The 22,839-nt window shown below is 42.1% G+C and overlaps 1 protein-coding gene across 3 annotated transcripts in view; it reads left to right on the forward strand.

The window, feature by feature from the left end:
• Positions 1-22,839, forward strand: part of LNX1 (ligand of numb-protein X 1) — a 221,676-nt gene that overhangs the window by 88,598 nt on the left and 110,239 nt on the right. For 2 of the 3 annotated variants that reach the window (XM_060188050.1, XM_007539715.3), the window contains one exon: positions 5,823-6,302. In XM_060188050.1, coding sequence (XP_060044033.1) covers positions 5,911-6,302 — 392 coding nt within the window. In that variant the 5' untranslated portion in view covers positions 5,823-5,910. Of the gene's footprint in view, positions 1-5,822; positions 6,303-16,539; positions 16,815-22,839 lie in introns of those variants that run through there. The other variant, XM_007539716.3, reaches the window with a different exon arrangement.

The following is a 22,839-nucleotide window of genomic DNA, read 5'->3' on the forward strand; positions in this document are numbered from 1 at the left end:
AACAATATGGCAGTCATTATGTCTGTCTCTCACTTGTCAATGAGATTAAAAACATCTTTTATCAAAAAATGGAAACAAAATTTGCCACATTTGCTTGTCCAATTCCATTCACCCGGTCTCTGAAATTTTAGCACTCAGGACAATCAAAAAGTCTTTATATTCAGAGGGGCTGGGGAAAAACTAATACGTAATGGGGCCTTAAAGACTTAAAATCTTCTAATTTCTTAGGACTTTTAAATCTCGTTAGTTACATTATTTGACTTTGACCAATCATAATCAAGGACGTTTCTGAGGGGCGAAATAGCAAAACAATTTAGGACCAGATACTGTAGTCATATTCCCTTCCAGGTTTGATTCGTGTGTGTGTGTGTGTGTGTGTGTGTGTGTGTGTGTGGTTGTGTGTGTGTGTTTGTGTTGTGTGTGTGTGTGTGTGTGTGTGTGTGTGTTGTCAATAAAATTACTTACACACCACAATTCAGCTTTTTTCTCTGTTAAATTAAAAAAAGAGAATTCTGTGGGTTTATGAGGATTAGGCAACAAAATATGTGCTGAACTGCTAATAAAATCTGTAACACATGATAAATGCTCAAAATACTATTGGATAACAAAGATGAAAGGGTCTTCTGAAATGCTAGTCACCCCAAACAAAATATTTCTACTTCATTTTTGGGGAGCGTGAAATCATCGAACTCTTGGTTTTGAAAGGAACTCTACAATCTCTAGCCCGGCAACTGAGTCCCACACAGCCCCCTGAAAAGTCAAGACTTTTCACACAGTATCATGAGAAATCTGCATGTTTCAAAGAAATAAAAGTGATATTGAGGCTGGGTGGGCTGCAGAAGTAGTGCAGGAGTCCATCATCCTTCCCTCCCCAGAAGTCTCTTATATATCTATGCCTTCCAGAGTCCAGTTTATTTTTTCCATTTTTTATTTGTGACTAACAGTTATGAATTATGATCAGGGGACCAGGGCTGAGTGCTGGCTCTGTGACTGGTGAGCCTGGGCCCACCACTTTGCCTTCTTACATCTGTTTCACCATTTCTCTCAGCAGTAGGTGGTAACTTTCCTTTAGCTGCTCTGTGTTGGTGTGGTAAAAAATTGTTTGGGAAGGAGTCAAGAAATGTCTAGAGTGATTCATCTACTAATAAATCAACTGGATTGGTGATTTATAAAATTCATTATCAGGTTAAGACAAGAGAGAATAGTTACTACTCCAAAGGCTGCCCCTTGTCTTTCTTCTTCACAGAATGCTCAGCTAAATCATCTGAGAAGAAACAAGAGTTAGAATGTTTTATTTTTACTATGATGAGAGCACTGTTTTTACCCGTATGCACTTAATTAAATAATTAATTCAGCTTATTGTTTAGTGGTTAAGTGGGCTCTGGAGTCATACTACCTGGTTCAAATCTCACCACTGCTGTGAATCAATCATTTAAACCTCTGTTTCCATAACTGCAAAATGGAAATAAGAGTCTTGTTTTAAGAATTAAATGTGGGAGAAGGAAGAATTAAATGTGCAATGATACATAAAATGCTTAGATTTATGTCTAGCATATAGTAAGTGCTATATTTAACATATGCCAAGCTAAAAACTTTGGCTACTACTTTTATATGTATGTCTTGCTGAGTTTATTTTGTCTCCCATGTCAATTGACTTGGAAACAGAAAGCTGTAATTCTTAGATGGAACACTCAATTGTGTGTGTGTGTGTGTGTGTGTGTGTGTGTGTGTGTGTGTGTGTGTGTGTGTATAAAGCATATATACTCAAACCAGTTGAATACTAATACACTGTTTCTTTTCCTTTAGTATATGAGGCCAAATAATGGAGTTTTTCAATATGCCTCATCAACCTCTAGAAAGTCTCTTGAATAATCAAGGGAATATTTTTTGAGCACCAATTCTGAGCTTGCTAGTGAGTTGGTTTTAAAGGTTATACCCCTGCTGTTGCTGTTGTTGTTGTTGTTGTTGTTGTTGTTGCTGTTTTCATTGTCATCAGAGTTATGGCTGGGGCTCTGAGCCTGCATCATAATTCCTCAACTCCTAGCAGATGCTTTTCTTTTTAAAGATAGAGTGTGAGAGTGGTGGTGGTGGTGGGGGGGTGTATAAAGAAGGAAGGAGAGACACTGTAACACCTTTCCCGCTGGTAAATCTTCCCCGGTGCGGGTGCTTTCCTGGTGGTGATCATGGACTGGAACCCAGGTTCTAGAACACAGCAAATTGTGCATTCTGTTTGGGGAACCATCTCCCCACATACAAAAAGATTTCAAAAAATATTTATTTTCATGAGAAATTAGAGCACTGCTCAGCTTTGCTTATGATGGTACTGGAGATTGAACCGAGGATCTCTGGAGTCATGGACATACAAGTGGAGTTTGCTAACACTCAAATCTCTGGTCTTATAGTATCCCAGCCTAGAGGCAGGTGAGCAGGGACATGAGTAATTGGAAGTCAATCAATTAAACCTGAAGACTAACAAAGACTATACAAAATAGATTAAAGCCTGTGGATGAATGCTTGGGACCATAGGAATCCCACACTCAACTCCCACTGAACTTTCTTCTTCTCTACAAGTAAATGAAAAGTCTTAACCTTGACACAAGATGATAAAGACATCTGAATACCCCAAGAGAAAATTGTCCACATTTGGAAATAGCATTAACTGCACCCGTTTCTTTTCCAATTAAAGTCCAGAGTTGTTTGTACAAACATAGCCTTATCACAAAAAGAAAATACATTGACTTCAAACTTTTATTGGGTCTGCTTCATGTTTACATTTCTGTACTGTGCTTTATATGTCTGGAAGAACACAGCTCAAGAGATTAAAATAAAATGGTTTAATTGTGAAGGCATTTAAAATCATAGTATTCTATCATAGTTAGCATTACAGGATGTCAAGAAGGCTAAGGTAAAGGGTACAGGAGGAGGTAAATGTGTTTTCTTGTCACATTTCACCAGAAACCTAGGCAGTTGCTGCTTGTCCTTACAACTGAGAGAAGGTACTGGAACTACACAGGGAAAATGCTTTAAGCAGCATTAAGAACAGTTGAAAAATAAACATAAAAATGGAGAGGGGCCACCCAAAAAGTTTAAAATCTACTCGGGGGGGTAGTTCATATATTGTGAGCTAAAGCTCCAAATATTCTTAAGTTTTGTATTTTGGTTCCATGATTTTTTTTTCCATCTCTGCACCAGAAAGTGATAGGACTGTAGGTTATAACTCTGGTGGTAGCACTGAAAAAAAAATCATATTAGCGGTCTCTTTTACATGAAATGCTATAGTTGTTCTTTTCTTTCTTTATATAGTTGTTCTTTCTTTCTTTCTTTGTATTTTTCTTTCTTTCTTTTCTTTTAACCAGAGCACTGTGCACTCTGGCTTATGGTCATGCAAGGGATTGAACCTGGGACATTGGAGTCTCAGGCATGATGGTCTATTTGCATAACCACTAGGCTATCTAGCCCTGCCTGAAATGCCATAGTTGAAAGAGATTTTTTTAGATTTTATTTATTTATTTATTTATGGTATAGATAGAAGGAGAGAAATAACCAGAGCATCATCCTGGTGCATGTACTGCCAGGGACTGATCTCGGGACCTCGTGCTAGAAAATTCAATACTTTGTCCACTGCATCACCAGATTTTTGGTTTGTAAACTGGACTGCCTTACACCTGTGAGAATAGCTTACATGAACAAAACAGGAAATGACAGGTGTTGGACAGGTTGTAGGGAAAAAGGGACTCTGCTACTCTACTGGTGGGAACGCAAACTGGCACAATCCCTTTGGAAGACTGTATACAGAGTCCTTATACAAATAAAAATGGAGTTACTTTATGATCCAGCAATGTCACTCACAGACATTTATCCAAAAGACATGCAGACACTAACTTGAAGGGGAGTATGCAGCCCTATATTCATAGCTGCATTATTCACAATTGCCAAAGAGTGGAAGCAGCCTAAATACTCATGGAGTGATGACTGATTAAAGAAGTTATGGGATATATACTCCATGAAATGCTATTCTGCAATAAAAAAAAATGGTATTGTGTCCTATGGGCCAAAATGGATGGAATTGGGGGTGATTATGCATATCAAAATAAGTGAAAAGATGGAAGACAACTGTCAGATGGTTTCACTCATATGTAGAATCTAGAGATCTGATTTACAGCAACTTGCAAACAACAACAACAAAAACCCAAAATAAGAAGGGAAAAACCAACAACAGAAACAGTATCTAAGACCATGAGAACCATGGTGGTTATCTTAAGGAGGTGGGAGGACTGGAGTGGAGGGGCACAGAACTTAGGTGGTGGGTACAGTGTGAGACTATACTCTGTAATATTATAATCTTGTAATATTTAGTTTGTTAAGATATCATTTTAACATTTTAAAGCCACTCTTTATTTGTGATTAATAGAGTTTACAAGATTGTAAGATTACAGAGTACTGTTCACATTGTACCCACCACCAAAGTTCTGTGCCCTGCCCCCCACCCGCTGAATGATCACCACCATAGTCTTAGAGACAATTTGTTTACTTCTGGGATTTGTGTTTGGTTTGGTTTGGGTTGTTTTGCTTTTTTTTTCTTTTGCAAGTTCATCTATTTTTAGAAAACATAGAAATTATCCATGAGGGGAGTCGGGCAGTAGCACAGTGGGTTAAGCGCAGGTGGTACAAAGCGCAAGGACTGGTTAGGATCCTAGTTCGAGCCCCCGGCTCCCCACTTGCAGGGGAGTCGCTTCACAGGCGGTGAAGCAGGTCTGCAGGTGTCTCTCTGTCTCTCTTCCTTCCTTTCTGTCTCCCCCTTCTCTCTCAATTTCTCTCTGTCTCTAATAACAAATAAGTAAATAAAAAAAGAAATTATCCATGAAAGTACAGTTTTAAGTTTATGTGTTTTGTTTTTTAACATAAGATATAGAGGAAGAGAAACATAGAACTAGAGCATCACTCTGACACATGGGATGCTGGGACCTTATGTGTCCAAGTTCACTGTGCCACCTGCTGGGCTCTACAAACTTTTTTTTTTTGCCTCCAGGGTTATTGCTGGGGCTTGGTGCCTACACTGGGAATCCACTGCTCCTGGAGGCCAGTTTTCCCATTTTGTTGCTACCCTTGTTGTCGTTATTATTATTGTTGTCATTGCTGTTGTTAGATAGGACAGAGAGAAATCAAGAGAGGAGGGGGAGACAGAGAAGGGGAGAGAAAGATAGATACCTGCACACCTGCTTCACAGCCGGTGAAGCGACCCCCCTGAGGGTGGGGAGCCAGGGGCTCGAACCCGGATCCTTCTGTTGGTCCTTGCACTTCGGGCCATGTGTGCTTAACCCGCTGAGCTACCGCCCAACTTCCTGTACAAAATATCTTTGGGGGGGGCAGGTGGTGGTGCGCCAGGTTGAGCATACATGCTGCAAATATTTTTATTTTTCTTCTTTTTTTTTCCCTAGGAGGGGATAGGATTCTTTTTTCTAGTTTTTTTTTTTTTTTAGAAAAGCCGGTGTACCACCGCCTGCCCCTTTTTTTCTAATTTTTATCACTAAATTATAATATATCAGAGGTATGATTTAGGGGTGTGTGTGTATGTGTGTGTTTGTAACTCACCACAACCCCCACCAGAGTTGTTTTTTGTTTTGTTTTGTTTTGTTTTGCCTCCAGGGTTATTGCTGGGGTTCAGTGCCTGCACTCTGAGTTCACTGTTCCTAGAGGCTACTTTTCCCCCTTTGTTGCCCTTGTTGTTTATCGTTGTTGTTGTTATTGTTATTACCAAAGTTGCTTTTAATCTTCATGTCTTGTAATGAAGACCCAAGTGTACTCTTGTATTCTCCACTTAGGTTTGTGGATGGCCGCTCAGAGCTCGTGACTGCCGTGAAGGAAGCATTGCATCTCTAGTTTGCCATCACACACTCTTCCCTGTGCACCATGAGCCAGCCAGAGGCCGCGGAGGACCCTGAGCCCAGCCCCACAGCCCTGTGCACTGTGTGCGGTCAGGCCCACTCCCTCGAGGAGAACCACGTTTACAGCTACACAGAGGATGTGGATGATGACCTCGTTTGCCACATCTGCCTGCAGGCTCTGCTCGACCCAATAGACACTCCCTGTGGCCACACCTACTGCGCTCTCTGCCTCACCAACTTCCTGCTGGAGAAGGACTTCTGCCCTGTGGACCGCCAGCCCGTGGTCCTGCAGCGCTGCAAAAGGTCCAATATCCTGGTCAACAAACTCCTCAATAAGCTGCTGGTCACCTGCCCCTTCACTGAGCACTGTGACGCAGTACTGCAGCGAGGCGACCTCCAGCAGCACTTTCAAACCAGGTAGGCGTCCTGGACTGGGCCTCCCCCATGTCCAGAGGGCTTCCCTAGATACCTGGCCCCTCTGTCTTTGCAATTTAATGAAAGTACCCATTCAAAATAAATGCGGGGCCGACTGGTGGCGCACCTGGTTGAGTGTATATGTTACAATGGCCAAGGACTATAGTTCGAGCCCCCAGCCCCCACCTACAGGGGAAAGCTTTGCAAGTGGTGAAGCAGTGCTGCAGGTATCTCTGTCTCTTTCCCTATCTTACCACTTCTCTCTAGATTTCTGGCTGTCTCTATGCAATAAATAAAAGAAAATAAAAGAAATGCTGGGCTAGTGAATTAGCTCACTTGGATAGCGGGCTGATTTGCCAGTCGAGCCAGGTTTGAACCGGCCCCCACAGCACTGAAGGAAGCTTTGGTGCTATTCCTTCTTTCTCTCTCTCTCTCTAAAAGAAAAGAAAAAAAAATGTTTTCAGTGTTTGTGGCTGTGGTTCATATGAGGAAAGTATTGATAAGATTGTTGATAAAGTATACATCGATGCATAGAAAATACACTTTTACACTTCCCTTCTTTTCATTATTTATTTTTATTTTATTGATTTTGAAAGAGCATCATATTATAGCACTATATAAACTCCATGTCTTCATCTTTATACATCAATCTGTACAGACCACATTAAGTAAGACAATAGTACTTCAATTCAGAGGGCCGGTAAGATGACTTACCTGTATAATGCTCCTGTTTCCCCATGCTCAGGAACCATATTTGAGCTGGGTTCCCATTGCATTGGAGGAAGTATTGGTTCTGTGATAGCTTTCCTTCTCTCCCTCTATTTCTCCTTTTTCTTTTTGAAAACGTAGGCCAGGGTGTGTGTGTGGGGGGGGATCAGGGAAATAGTATAGCGATTATGCAGAAGGCTCTCATGCCTGAGGTTCAGAGGTCCCAGGTTCAATCCCCAGCACCACCACAAGGCAGAGCTGAGCAGTCCTTTGGTAAAAATAATAAGTCGGGGCCGCGTAATAGTGCACCTGATTGAGCGCAGATGTTGCAATGTGCAATAACCCAGGTTCAAGCCCCCGCTTTCCACTTACAGGGAGAAGCTTCATGAGTGGTAAGGCAGTGCTACAGGTGTCTCTCTGATTTTTCCCCTCTGTCTTCATCTTCCCTCTTGATATCTAACTGTCTCTATCAAATAAATATAATAATAATAATACATCTCAGAGCAATGGAGCCCTGGCCACAACAACACAATAATTAAATACAACACAATAAACAAAAGTTTAGTTCTTCAGTCCTGTCATTCTTCATGTTTTTCCTCTCTCTTCCAATGAACCTTCCTCCATAATTGGTCTTATAGTCTAAAAATTTGTGTTTTATTTAGTTCATCCATTTGCTTGTTTTTCCTATGTGCCAATTGAAGTGGTACCATACAGCATTTGTCTTTCTCTATCTGACTTACAATTTCTAGGTCCATTCATGTTGCAGATGGTAAGATTTCTGACTTTTTATAGCTGAGTGGTATTCTGTTCTGTTCCATCATTTGTAATAAATGCTCCCACCCCCCAGTACTTATTTTTAATCCTTTTAAAACTCCAGTTCGGTGGCATTGATTTACATTGATTTAAATAGATTTACATTGATTTAAATAGATTTACATTGCCATGCATCCACTACTCAAGTCCAGAAATTTCTTCATCTTCCAGAACCGAGATACTGTACTCTCTGAGGACATTGAAAGAGCTTAGTAAACAGTGAACAATGAAACCACAATTATTTTGAAAAAGGAAATTTGGAAGCTGGTGTTTATCTTAGTTCCTGTCATGACAATGGCAAAAGGCAGGTGCAATTGTATTTTTCCAAAGGTCACATACCTTACGTTATGAATCTGACTTTGTTTCTTAGGACTTTCAGATTCTCTGACTTGGACATTTGTAGACAAAGCAGTGACCTGGGGGTCATGCTTTGCATGTTTTCTATACCAGTTATGCCAGTGAGCAAGGTGTTAAATCAATTGCACCTCACTCAGATTTGTGAGATGCCTCTGACACTAATATTATTGATGTTTGGAGGAGGATGGTCCTCTTCTGATTCCAGGAAGGAGGGTGTTGTGGGGTCTCTCTCCCTCTCCCTCTCCTTGTCCCTCTGCCAAAAAAAAAAAAAAAAGAAAGAAAGAAAGAAAGAAAGAAATTACTAACTTACTTACTTGCATCTGCAAAGTTTTCTGTACCATATATTATGATGATGTGCCCTGTTCTTATGCCAGCAACATAATCACAAGTTGAGGATGAGCAGGGGCCAATTTGACTGGCAGGAGGGCGTGAACCTAGCTCCCACCACAGGACTGCTGCAGAGGAGAGAGAGAGAGAGAGAGAAAGAGAAGAGAAGAGGAGAGAAGAGAAGAGAAAGGAAATGGATGCATTCTCTGTAGAGAAAATGAAATCCCAAGGGCCCGAGCGGTGATATACCTGGTTATGTGCACATATTGTAGTACGTAAAGACATACGTGGGTTCAAGCCCCTGCTCCCTACCTGCAGGGGGAAAGCTTCACAAGCTCTGTCTCTCTCCCTCTCTATCCCCCTCCCCTCTCAAATCTCTCCCTGTTCTATCACATAAAACAAAGGAACATTTAGAAAGAAAAGAAAGTGAAAACTCAGCAGCTCCTCCCCACCCCCTCATCAAGAACTCTTTTGGAGACAAGACTATCCCCAAACATAAGAGTAAGATGGTATGCAGGTCTGAGGACAAGACCAGGACAAAAATGGGCCCAAAAGAAGGGGTGGAGAGAGGAAGAGGGGTACCTATGATGTCTTAGGAGAGATAACCCAGTGCACCTCACTTGCCTCAGTGGGAACTTCATTCCTTGCCCACACAGGCTGTGTGACCCCATGCCTCGAGGAAGCTCAGGATAGAACTGGAGGAGCACTCAGCTGATAATGACACACACTTATGAACAACAATTGTGAGGAAAGGACCCAGAGCGAATAGCAAACACCTCTCAGAGTGAGTCTCGGCCTCCTTCCCAGGCTGCGTCAGCAGCTCTCTGCGGAGAGGAACCCTGCCATGGAGCCGAGGTGTTGGGCCTCAACACCTGCTCTTGCTCCTATCCACACACCAGCTTCCTAAGTAGGTTGACACCAGCATTTCCATAAATATATTGTAGATATTAGTCATCAAATGCTTTATATACACACCTCTTGCTGCCACCTCCAGGGATATTTTATTGGCATGGGTGAAGAATTTGGAGCAAATCCAAACCTGACTCCACAGTTCACTTAGTGCATAGACAACTTCCTTCTCCCTTCAGAAGGATTATTACAATCAAATATTTTCTGCCCCTGCAACCCCTGGAACCAAAGAAAGCAGTTGGTTATCAGAACCAAAAATTTCCCTTCCATTTCTCTCTTTAAATATTGTTTATTTTGGATAGAAGCAGAAAAGTTGAGAGGAAGGCAGAGATAAGAGAAGGAGATAGACAGACAGACAGACAGATGGATTGACCTGCAATGCTGCCTCACCACTTAGGAAGTTTCCCTCCATGCATGTGGGGACTGGGGGCTTGAACAGCACCTGGCCCCTTCCTTCCATTTCTCTATGCAGTCTCCAGGCGGGTGGCTACTGGTATGAGAGCATTCCCATCTGTTTACACTAGGAGATACATTTGTTTATAAATTGTGCATCTCAGTTTCCATAGTTAGTTCTCTTTTTAAGATAGAGACAGAAGGGCAGAGAGAAAGTGAAAGAAACCATAGCACTGAAGTTTCTTTTAATGCAATGGGGCTGGGGTGGGGGAGGGGCACACACATGACATTGTTCAAGTGAGCTATTTCACCAGCCCCAGTTTCAGTATTTTAAATGTAATGAGTGGGTCTGGGAGGTGGCTCAGTGGTAGAGGGTGTGCCTTCATAGCAGAAGGGCCTAAGTTTGTTTCTCAGCACCACATTGGGAACACCAGAGCTCCATGGATAGTGGAGTGGTGTCTTGGTCTGTCTGTCTGTCTCTCTCTCTCTCTCTCTCTCACCCTCTATCCTTGTATCTAAAAAATATAGAATAAAAATCTGAACCACGGCCCAAGAATCAGCTCACTTAACCTAATAGAGCACACATTTTACCATGTACAAGGGTCTGGGTTCAAGGTCCCAGACACAGCATGGCATGGTACACCACATGCTTGGCACCAAGGAGGAGCTCCATAATAGTGGGCCAGTGCTGTGGTGTCTCTACTCTCTCCAGCTCTGTTTCTTTCTAGCCAAAACTGAAAAACAAAATATCCGCCAGGAATCTGAAGTCACACAGGTGTGAGACTCCTACAGAAAGAAAGAAAGAAAGAAAGAAAGAAAGAAAGAAAGAAAGAAAGAAAGAAAGGAAGGAAGAAAAAAGCTGAGCCATGGAGATTGCCTAGTTCTATCACACATAGACAAGATCCTGGGTTTCTCTCCTGTCAACCCCCCCCCCACACACACACACACAAACACACAAAGAATATAGTGAGATTAAGAAATTCTCTTCAGAGGAGTCAGGCGGTAGTGCAGCGGGTTAAGAGCAGGTGGCACAAAGCGTAAGGACCGGTTTAAGGATCCTGATTCAAGACCCGGCTCCCCATCTGCAGGGGGATTGCTTCGCAGGCAGTGAAGCAGGTCTACAGGTGTCTGTCTTTCTCTCCCCCTCTCAGTCTTCCCCTCTCTATTTCTTTCATCCTATCCGACAACAATAATAATAACATCAGCAACAATAAACAACAAGGGCAACAAAAAGGGAAAAAAGATTAATTAAAAAATTGTAAAAAGAAAAAAGTTAAAAAAAAAAAAAAGAAATTATCTTCAAATAGGAAAGCTTCCAATGGATGGAGAGTGCTGGTGGTGAGAATTGTGTGGAACTGTGAGTCCCCCTCTTATCCAATGGACTTGTCATTCATTATTAAGTAGAATAAAAAGTATATAGTGAAATTTTAAAAAAGAAATTCTCTTCAGCTTATGGTATTTTAATGAACTTAAACTAAAAAGCTTAAGAGCGTACCGAGCATGGAGAAGTTCACTGTAGGTCTCGTAGAAAGAGCCACACACTCCCTTCCAGTGGGTTCTAGAGAGCTAACAGCTCTGGGCTCCATGGGAAACTGAACACTCTTGCTTCTCCTGTGAAATGGAAGTTGATTTCAGTTGGCTGTCTGAATGCCAAGTGCTTGAAAAAATGAGCCAAGTGGGGAATGTTTCCTCTGTCCCTCTAGACAAGAGAATGTGTTCAAGAAGTACTTTTGCGTCAACCACAGTCTCTATGGACTGTCTGAATAGTGCTAATATTAAGAATGGTGATGAGCAGGGGATGCTGCCTGTTTTCTGTAGAACTTGTGTCATTTACAAACATTGTCTGACTGCTTCAAACTACAAGTTGAATGTTCCAGTGAGACATTTAGGACTAACAATGAGGGTGTTTGATGAACTTGACCAGCAGCTAGCTGGAGAATTGTTTCAGACCTCACACTGAAGAGCTTGTCCATGGGAGTAAGCCTGAGCATGGGCGCTAATGCTGAGAAACTCCTGGCCAAATCTGTGGACTTGGATGCTCAGACTGCCATTCCATGAGACTGGCCAAAATAGAAAAGTCCACAGAGTAGTGGGCTTGTCTAGTAACATGTTAGTTTTCCTAACCAAGGACATTGCCCCTGGACATGGCAATGGTACAGAGGGACAATGTGATACCCTCTCTTAATTTTGACCCAGCGTGTGTGTGTGTGTGTGTGTGTGTGTGTGTGTGTGTGTGTGTGTGTGTGTGTGAAGAGAGAGAGAGAGAGAGAGAGAGAGAGAGAGAGAGGAGGTTGGAGGTGAAGCTTTTACTTTCTTGATTTCAGATTTGTAGTTATCTTAGGCTTAAGCCACATCTTTATTGTGTAATAGCATTTACATATTTAAAATTTATCAGAATTCATGATAAACTGGCCTCTGAATGAAATGAAATGACCTTTTAAAGATAAGGGAAGAAGTTGAAATGCAGGCACATCGGATTGTTTCAGAGAACAAGTCACTTTGCTCTTTAGTTTCTCTCTCGGGAGATGATAATGCTGATCTTTCTTTAGTATTTGCTAGCATGAACAAAGAGCTCGTTGTTCAATGTTTTGAAAACAACACTGAGTGAAAATATAATATGATTGGCCGAGAACATACTTGATTGAGGGTTCTCTGGGATTATTTTCTTGATTGACTTTGCACCTGCTGTCCTGGGGTCTCTGGAGCCCATCTTGAGATTCTGTCAGGTGACCTTTTTCCATGAGGAGTTCTGTGTAGCACAGGCTCAGCTAGCTGACTCCAGTGCAGAGAACATCCTCGTGCCGGGCAGAAGCTCTAGAGGAATATTGACATGGAGATGTAGGTGGGTTACAAGTTTTATTCATCATTACTGCCTGGATAATGCTCTCCTCCACGCCCACTTTACTTTGACAAGCACCCCTCATGCACTTTTTGCCATCATTATTGTTGTTGTTATTACTACTATTACTATTATTGTTTTAGACTGAGGTAGAGAGAGAGATAGTGAAAGAGACCAAAGCTTTCTTCTGTGTGTATGTGTGTGTGGGCTGGGCTTGAGCTGGGCTGTGCACATGGCAGAGTAGCACGCTATACAAACAAGCTATTGTGCCAGCCCTTTCTGTTATTTTCTCACCTGGTACTTAATTTTTTCCTGTCCTTTGACTAGTTGAGATGCAATTTAGAGAAAGAATATTCTTCAGAGTACTTATTCCCAGAAATCATCCTTAACTTTTTCCCTTATCCCTGGACATTTATCATTCATCTAAAAACTCATATCCTTCTGTGATTCTTATAAACTTGACTTCTTTCTGTCCTTTTCTTTCTTTCCTTTGGTCAAGTTATCTTGCCCCCCCCAAAAAAAAAACCTGAGTTTTGTCAACGCCCATGTTCAGTAGGGAAGCAATTACAGAAGCCAGACCTTCCACCTTCTGTACTCCACAATGACCTTGGGTCCATACTCCCAGAAGGATAAAGAATAGGAAAGCTATCATGGGAGGGGATGGATATGGAGTTCTGATGGTGAGAATTGTGTGGAGTTGTACCTCTCTTATCCTATGGTTTTATCAATTTTTCCTTTTAATAAATAAAAAAAATACTCCAAAACAAACAAACAAACAAAAAAAAACTTGACTTTTAAACTGAATTGAATTATCTTCCATTTAACAAATATTTATTGAGCAACTACTGTGTTCCTGGCACTGATGAAACTACAATGAAACCTGAAGGTAACCCAGGTGTCCAACAACAGTTGAATGGCTGAGAAAGTATATATACTACTCAGCTATTAAAAATGCTGAATTCACATTCTTCACCTCATCTTGGATGGGGCTTGAAGGAATCATGTTAAGTAAGATAAATCAGAAACAAAAAGATGAATATGGGATGGCCTCACTCATAGACAGAAGTTGAAAAAACAAGAACAGAAGGGAGAGCACAAAGCAGAACTTGGACTGGAGTTAGTATATTGCACTAGAGTAAAAGACTCTGGGATGCGGGGAGGGTTCCAGTCCTAGAACATGATGGCAGAGAAGGACCCAGTAGTGGTTGAATTACTGCGTAGAAAACTGGGAAGTGTTATGCATGTACAAACTATTGTATTTTACTGTCAACTGTAAGCCATTAATTGCCCAATAAAGAAATACATAATAATAATTTAATTAAAAAGAAAATATGGTAAAGAATAAAACCAGTTGAGCTCTTGTCTTGAAAGACTTCCCTGTTTAGTGAGGAAATCAGAGAAAACAGGAGTGGTGTTTCTACAAAGTAATTTAAAAATAAATAGGAGTTAGGCAAAGTCTGGCCATCAGGATTAGGATCAGGGATGTTTACTGGCAAGAAAGCTGCAGAGGAATCCATGAGCATTTGAAAGTGGAACTGTCCCCAAGGGATTGTGTTCGTTGGGATTGCATTTGAGGGCATATAATGGAAAAATCATGTTACATGTGTTTAATTATGTAATTATGTAAAAGTTGCATTTTTCTCATTTAACACAAAGTCTGGTGGTAGTAAGATGTTACTATGATGCCTCCAGTTATCCAGGCTTCTTCTGTGTTTCAGTGGAAATTTTTTTCCTCTCAAACTTGCCACCTCATTGTCTCAAGAGAGCTGCTCCAACTCCTGCATCATATGCCAGTGCTTCAGGTGTGCCTCTTTCTCTCTCCCTATCATCCCCTTCCCTCTCAAGCTCTCTCTGTTGTCATCAAATAAATAAGTAAAATATTTTTAAAAGCAGCATGACCCAGTAGCTTTGTGAAACTACACATTCAGGAAAAGATGGCCGTTTGTCATTTTCTTGAAAGTATAGGAGAAGCAGGGGAGGCAATTGGTAGCACAGCAGGTTAAGTGCACATGGTGCGAGGCTCAAGGACTGGCATAAGGATCCAGGTTCAAGTTCCCGGCTCCCCACCTGCAGGGGTGGTTGCTTCACAAGCAGTGAAGCAGGTCTGCAGGTGTCTATCTTTCTCTCCACCCCCGGCTTCCCCTTCTCTCTCGATTTTTCTCTGTCCTATCCAACAACAACAATAATAATAACAACAGCAACAAAATGGGAAAAAAATGACCTCAAGGAGCCATGGATTCATAGTGCAGGCACCAAGCCCCATCGATAACCCTGGAGGCAATAAATAAATAAATAAATAAAACAATATTTTAAAGTGCAGGAGGAGAGAAGGGGGAAGGGGAGACTAGCAAAACCTCTTGGTGGCAGGTGCTGAGCTACAAACATGAGGCTCATTCACTATTCCTGGTCATTATTAGTTATACCAGCTAACCCTCACTGAAATCTTTATTATTTATAGGCTTTCGCTCATTCCAGCTTCTTGACAAAGCTCTGAGTTAAGCACTATTATTATTGTCTTTTATGGGCAGAGGAGGATACAGAGACTCAGAGAGGTTAAGCAACATACCTGGTGTCACACTGCTAGTATGTGGCAGAGCTAGAGTTGGAGTTCAAGTGTGTCAGACTCCAGCACTTAAATACCAAACATGACTTCCTTCTTAGGGCCCTTTACCAACTCTGACTCATTCTCGCATACCAGACTCAAAGGGAATGGAATTCAAAGTAGGGCCTCAACAAAATAACAAGTAAATAATATGCGCCATGCTTTATCCAGCTCTACACTGTAGAGGTTAAACCTGCACATTCAAAGGGCCTACTGTATTTAAGATCCTTTAGCCCTGCCTCAGGTAAACACAGGTCTCTGACACCAAGTTCCTGCCTACTTCATGGTTGAATTCACCTGGTCTCATCCCACAGAGTTTTCTCTGACCTTCTTTCTGCCAAGTGCACTTTGCTGTGATTGCTTGCTTGTCATCCGTGTAGCTATTCATTTGGATCACTTCTGCAGAGATGCAGGGGTTGGATTGGCACAAAGGGTTTTAGCTTTCTTGAATATGACAGAGAAGTGGTTAACTGTGGGGGGCTTCTGTGGTATTACAAAGCTTAGTCATGCAAAGAAGTTGTCAGGTGGAGAGAGAGTACAGCCCAGAATCACAGCTCTTCTAGCTGGAAGGGCGAGAGGATGTAGCAGATAAGACACAAGTAGTTCCATTTCAGAGTTAAACTAACTGAGGCTTGAGAGCGTAAATAAAATGGCCCAGGTCCCACAACTAGCGTCAGAGCATAATTCAGCTACTCAGGGAGCAGGAGGAAACCAGTGCCTTCCCTCCTCACGGAACAGGAACTGGGGCATCACTTGGACAGAGCCTGACCTCTGTCTGCCATGGCTTTTCATTCTCAAGGAGAATGACACAGCCTGTTCCTGTATCTTGGGGCAGTTTTTCCACATTAGCCAGGACGCCATCACATCTCCTACACCTGTCAGTGTGGTCGGGACAATGAAAGCTGTATCTTAACTCCACATTTTAAATATCCGTTGAGAGGTGGAGTGGGTTTACGCCCGTGTCATAGTAGGTGAAGGCTCACTTCAAGCACCAGTCTCCAGGCTGAGTGGATTCCTTATTGAGTCTTGCCCCAGTAGGCAACAGGACAGGACAGCTCTTTGCTGATTCACTTGTTCACACGGTGGGCTCAGAATATGCCATGCTCATGCCCTCTCCCAGTGCAGTCGAGCTTCCAGCCCATCTGCTCTCGGCCAGTGATGTAAATGTACCAGCTGCTTCCTGAGAACCAGTCGGCATTCTGCAGGAGGGGCAGGTCCCCTTCCCAGGCATCAGCCGCCTTGCTCTCAGCCTCAGCCCTCTCCCCAACCACGCTGGGGCCCTCCCCCTCCGGGGGAGTCCTCTTCTCACAGGCCTGTGACCGAGCAGCGTGGCTCCATTATCTAAGGGCTCTGTATCAGATGTCTCCCGGTCTTCTGAGTGCAGAGACATGGGCAGGTCTGCTTAAATAGACTGGCCCTGACCCTGGCAGCTAACAGAGAGGTGGCTGGGAGGAAAGCAGCACCCAGCTCGGAAAATGAAGGCGCTTCTGCTGCTGGTCCTACCTTGGCTCAGTCCTGCCAACTATATTGACAATGTGGGCAACCTGCACTTCCTGTACTCAGAACTGTGAGTCCCCTTCAGATGCTGCCTGCTTGTCTGTGTGTGTCGGGTATGTGGGGGTTGAGACCTGAGTCTGTCTCCTGGTTGGGTAGCTTTTTAGAGGAATCTGTTCCACATGTACGAGATGCACTTAGGCAAACCCCCTTGCCAGCAGTTTCAAGCAGTGTGCTTGATTGTCTGTGATTTAACAAAACAAAACAAAAAAGAAAAAACTCCATCTTCCTGATGGTAGGTTTTCCTGTTTCTATGCTGAAGCTGCTTCCCCTCTTCCACCCCAGCCATACTCTGTGCTTCCTCAGTAGACTTGTCTTCTCTTCCATCCAAAAATAGAAGCAAAGAGGAGTTAAGAACAGGGCTCAGTGCACGGGTCTGCAGCCTCTGCTGAGCATCTCATTGCAGGCAGAATGCTTCCTTTTAGAAAGACAATCAGCCTCCACACCAGTTTAGTATCACTGGGGGGGGGGGGGGGGAGGTAACATGCTGTGAAAAAAGGGCAGGTATCTTAAAAAATTACCTTTTTCTAATTTTTAAACACATGGGAGAGTAGGGGTAACTGTAGTGAGCATCTATGGTCCTAACACCTAGATTTTTAAAAATATTTTGTTTACTTTAATCAGAGAGATACAGAGAGAAAGATAGAGACCAGAGCATCACTGAGTTCCAGTTCATTGTAATGCTAGGGACTGAACCTTAGAGCCTCAGGCATAAAAGTCTTTTGCATAACCATTATTCTGTCTCCTCAACCCACCATTGCCTAGATTTAATGACTGATGTTTTGCCACATTTTACTCCATTTATTTCTATTTAGTTGGTTATCTGTTATGTGCTGATGCAGTTTAGTGTAAGTGACAGTCACTGTGACATTTTACCTCTTAATACTTCACTAATCATCTTTTTTTTAAAAAAAAAAAAAAGGACATTTCTGTCCCTGACCCAAGTTCATGTAATTCAAGGAAATGACTCATGTACCCATACTTGACAGTGATTTTTTCCCTGACTCCTTTTGTTAGTAAGCTTTTGTAAGAGGATTTCAGACTAATATGAACAGCTTCTAGCAAGCATATAAAAAGTGCTGCTTTGTGTGCTTTGGTGCATTTACCAAAAAAAAAAAAAAAAAAAAAAGAAAGAAAGAAAAGAAAAGAAAAGAAAAATTGTATCTCTCCTAACTAACCAGATAGTTTAAGGTAGCAAGACCTGACTTAGGTGTAAATTAGAGCAAGTGGACAAATGAAAGAGGGCTTCAAAACAGAGTTCAGAGCTCAGACTAGAAAAACCCAGCTCTTTAGGTAGCTCTTCCTCATGAAAATGTGATGGACAGACAGCATTCCCTGTGTGGTAAGCACAGTAGACTAGCACAGTAGAGGCTCAGTGAGTAAACAGAGGAAAGAACAGGTGACCCCTGTTCTTAGAGCAGAACTTTTGTTTTTGAGAAGTCTGTGTTTCCAGATTATCTATTTCTACTTTGGGGATATAACCACAGTCCACTTGAGGTAAGAAGGTTCAAAGAAAAGTGTTTCACCCAAGCCTAAAGCATGAGCATCTCAAGGGATACGGATGACATTGTGGAAGCGTTTCTAGAAAATAAACACACTGAAAGAGCTGATGGGGATTGTGAGAAGGCTCCTTCCTTTGCATTAGTGGATGCTGAAGCCGCTATCTCTGAAATCCTGGGTTAGAGCATTCCTCCCCCATTGTCACCCCACCCATGCCCCACTCACACCCCACCAGCTCTTCTTGTTACTTGCTATCTTAGTTTCCTAGCGCTAATATAGCAAATAACCATGCACTGGGTGACTTAAACAACAGAATTAGATTCTCTTACAGTTCTGGAGCCAGAAATATGAAATCAAAGTGTTAATAGGGTCTCGCTTCCTGCAAGATTCTAGGGGAGAACTCTTTGTTTTTCTTTTTTACTTTTGAATATTTTTATAATTTTACTTAATTTTATTTTTGTTACCCTTTTTTATTGTTGTAGTTATTGTTGTCACAGGATAGGACAGAGAGAAATGGAGAGGACGGGAAGACAGAGGCGGAGAGAAAGACAGACACCTGCAGACCTGCTTCACCACCTGTGAAGCGACTCCCCTGCAGGTGGGGAGCTGGGGGCTCGAACCGGGATCCTTAAGCCGGTCCTTGCGCTTCACGCCACGTGCGCTTAACCACACAACTCCCTTTATTTTATTTTTGTGGGACCGCAGCCTCATGTGTGGGTGATTCCATCACTCTCAGGCTGACTTTCCCACTCTTTTTTTATTTTGAGAGAGAGAGAAGAGGGAAGAGGGAGAGCCATCACAGCACTGCTGTGTCATCCCTGGGACTTCCCTTGGTGTTGTGCTGTGCCCATGTGGTATTGGGCTCAGACCTCAGAACCTTATACTTGGTAAAGTATGTCTATCTCCCTGATCCTCTTATCTTCTATTATTATTATTATTACTATTATTACCATAACACTGTTCATCTCTGGCATATGATGGTGCTAGGGATTGAATTTATGACCTTTGGTGCCTCAAGCATGAGAGGAATTTTTCATAACCTTTATGCTGTCTCCTCTGCCTGATTTTTTCCTTTTAACAGAAAAACAAAAATTACCACCTGGGCTGAGGAGATACTATAATGGTTATGTAAAAAGACTTTAGTGCCTGAGGCTTTGAGGTCCCAGGTTCAGTCCCTAGCACCAGCATAAACTAGAACTGAACAGTGCACTGTTTTTTGTTTTTTTTTTTTAATAAATCCATTTATGTATCTACTTTTCAATTTTTTTAAAATTTTTCTTAGTGATTTAACAAGACTGAGAGATAACAGAAGTTCAATTTCACACAGTTCCCACCCAGATTTCTGTGTTGCATCCCCTCCTTTGGAAGCTTCCTTTTTTAAAAAAAGTTATTTATAAGATGGAAATATTGACAAGACTATAGGATGAGAGGGGTACAGTTCTACACAATTCCCACCACCAGAACTCCATGTTCAATCCCCTCCCTTGAAAGCTTCCTACTCTTTATCCCTCTGGGAGTATGGACCCAGGATCATTATGGGGTGCAAAAGATGAAAGGTCTGGCTTCTTTAATTGTTCCCCCTCTGAACATGGGCATTGGCAGGTTGGTCCATACAACCAGCCTGTCTCTCTTTTTCCCTAGTGGGTCAGGAGTCTGGGGAAGCGGGCCTCCAGGGCACATTAGTGGGGTCGTCTGCCCAGGGAAGTCAGGCTGGCATCATGGTATCATATGGAACATGGTGGCTGAAAAAGAGTTAAGATATAAAGCAGAACAGATTGTTGACTAATCATGAACCTAAAAGCAAGAATATTGCAGATGTGGGAGTTGGGCTGTAGTGCAGCGGGTTAAGCGCAGGTGGCGCTAAGCACAAGGACCTGCATAAGGATCCTGGTTCAAGCCCTGGCTCCCCACCTGCAGGGGTGTCGCTTCACAAGCAGTGAAACAGGTCTGCAGGTGTCTATCTTTCTCTCCCTCTCTCTGTCTTCCCCCTCCCCTCTCCATTTCTCTCTGTCCTATCCAACAACAATGACAACAATAATAACTACAACAATAAAAACAACAAGGGCAACAAAAGGGAATAAATAAAAAAATTAATATATATATAAAAAAAGAATATTGCAGATGAAACTTTGGGGTCTCCATTATGGAAAAAACTAGTAGAGCTATTTTAGGTATATTCCAAGGGGCTATGACTTTACTAGTTTTTGCCTGAGCCTAACAGCTAACCTGAGGTGGTGTAAGAGTTGGAAAAATGATTAGAAAGCTGGATCAGGGCAGAGAGTAGCTCCCAAATATGGGAAAAGTATATAAATAATATTAACTGTAAACCTCATAGATTTGATCGGGGGGCCATATTCAGCACAGGAGCCTATGTTACCTCTGCATCCCTGTAGATCTGGGCTTGCATTCTGTGCTTATGGCTAGGAACATTCCAGGTCTGCAGGTGTCTATCTTTCTCTCCCCCTCTCTGTCTTCCCCTCCTCTCTCCATTTCTTTCTGTCCTATCCAACAATGATGACATCAGTAACAACAACAATAATAATCACTACAATAAAACAAGGGCAACAAAAGGGAATAAATAAGTAAATATTTTTTAAAAAGAAATGTATGAACAATTTGAGGCTACTGTTAAATTTCAATCTGATTACCAATTTGAAGTCTTAAGTGCTTAGACTGAAAGAACATACACTCAGAGCTGTGGTCTATGCATCAAAAGTTTGAGACATTCAATTCGTTTTTTCCCTCTCATGTTTATTAAATAGTGATTTGTGAGACTATAACTATAAGTTAATAGGAGTGTATATTAACACCATTACCACCACCAAAGGTCTTTGTCCTCCCCCCTCACAGTGCAGCTGAACATCTACTCTCACCCTCCTCCCAGAGATTTTTACTTTGATGCCATACTCCAAACTCAGTCGGATTCTGCTTTGAGTTTCTATTTCTGTTCTTTCTCAACTGCTGCTTTTGAATGGGATCATCCCATACTCATCTTTGTCTTTCTGATTTACTTAACATAATACCTTCTAGCTTCATCCAAGATGGGTCAGAGAAGGTGGGTTCATTGTTCTTGATAGCTGCATAGTATTCCATTGTGTATTTATACCACAGCTTTCTCAGCCACTCATCTGTTGTTGGGCACCTGGGTTGTTCCCAGGTTTTAGGTATTACAAATTGTGCTGCTATGAACATAGGTGTACACATATCTTTTTGGTTGGGTGTTATGGAGTCCTTAGGATATATCCCTAGGAGAGGAATTACTGGGCCATATGGAAGGTCCATGTCTAGCCTTGTGAGAGTTCTCCAGACTGCTCTCCACAGAGGTGGGACCAATTTACATTCCCACCTGCAATGTAGGAAGGTTCCTTTGTCCCCACAGCCTCTCCAGCATTTGTTGCTGCTGTCCTTTTTGATGTATGCCATTCTCACAGGGGTAAGGTGGTATCTCAGTGTTGTCTTTATTTGCATTTCTCTGACAATCAGCGACCTGGAGCAATTTTTCATGTGTTAGCCTTTTGGATCTCTTCTGTAGTTCATATCCTCTGCCCATTTTTGGATGAGGTCATTTGATTTTTTTTTGCTAAGTTTGATGAGCTCTTTATATATTTTGGTTACTAGTCTCTTGTCTAATGTATGGCATTTGAAGATCTCCTATTTTGTAGAAAAAAAAAATCACTACCCATTCTTCTTTCCCCTTCTCTACTTATTCAACCCCTTTTTCACCCTTTTCTCTTCAGGGAACCTTAGTCCTAATGTCAATGTCTCTTCATTAATTTTATGTCTTATATTACACAGGTGGACAAAATCATTTAGTACTTTACTTTTTTAATTATTAGTAATTTATTATCTTCTGGCTTATTTTACTCCCCTAGCCCCCTGGATTTCTTTCTACTTTGCTGCAAGTGAAAATATTTTCACTTTTTACAATTAAATAATATTTTCATGTGTACATGTGCATGCATGTGTGTATATGTCTGTGTCTGTCTGTGTGTACTTGTACCTACACATATATTCCACATTTTCTTTTTTAAATTTTTTTAATGTCTTTATTTATTTATTGGATAGAGACAGCCAGAAATTGAGAGGAGGAGGGAAGTTAGACAGGGAGAGAGACAGAGACACCTGCAGCCCTGCTTCACCACTCTCAAAGCTTTCCCCCTGCAGGTGGGGACTGGGGGCTCGAACCTGGGTCCTTGCGCACTGTGACATGTGCGCTCAACCAGGTGCTCCATCACCCGGTCCCATATTCCACATTTTCTTTATCCAGTTACCTATTAACAAGCACTTTTGTCATTTCCATAACTATTGTAAATAGTGCTGTGATAAATGTTGAGGTGGGTAGAACAAGAATCCTTCTTTGCCTTTCTTTTTTTCTAACATCTGGCATTCGCAGGCATTCCTCTGCTATGGCTGTGTAACTCCACCTTCTGCCTCTGTTTTCATATGTCCTCCCACTCTGTATCCTTCCCAATTGTGTTTTTTCTCCCCTCCCCTCTCCTCTCCTCTCCTCTCCTCTCCTCTCCTCTCCTCTCCTCTCC

This window comes from Erinaceus europaeus, chromosome 3 (assembly GCF_950295315.1).
Source record: "Erinaceus europaeus chromosome 3, mEriEur2.1, whole genome shotgun sequence".
NCBI classification, from domain to species: domain Eukaryota; kingdom Metazoa; phylum Chordata; class Mammalia; order Eulipotyphla; family Erinaceidae; genus Erinaceus; species Erinaceus europaeus.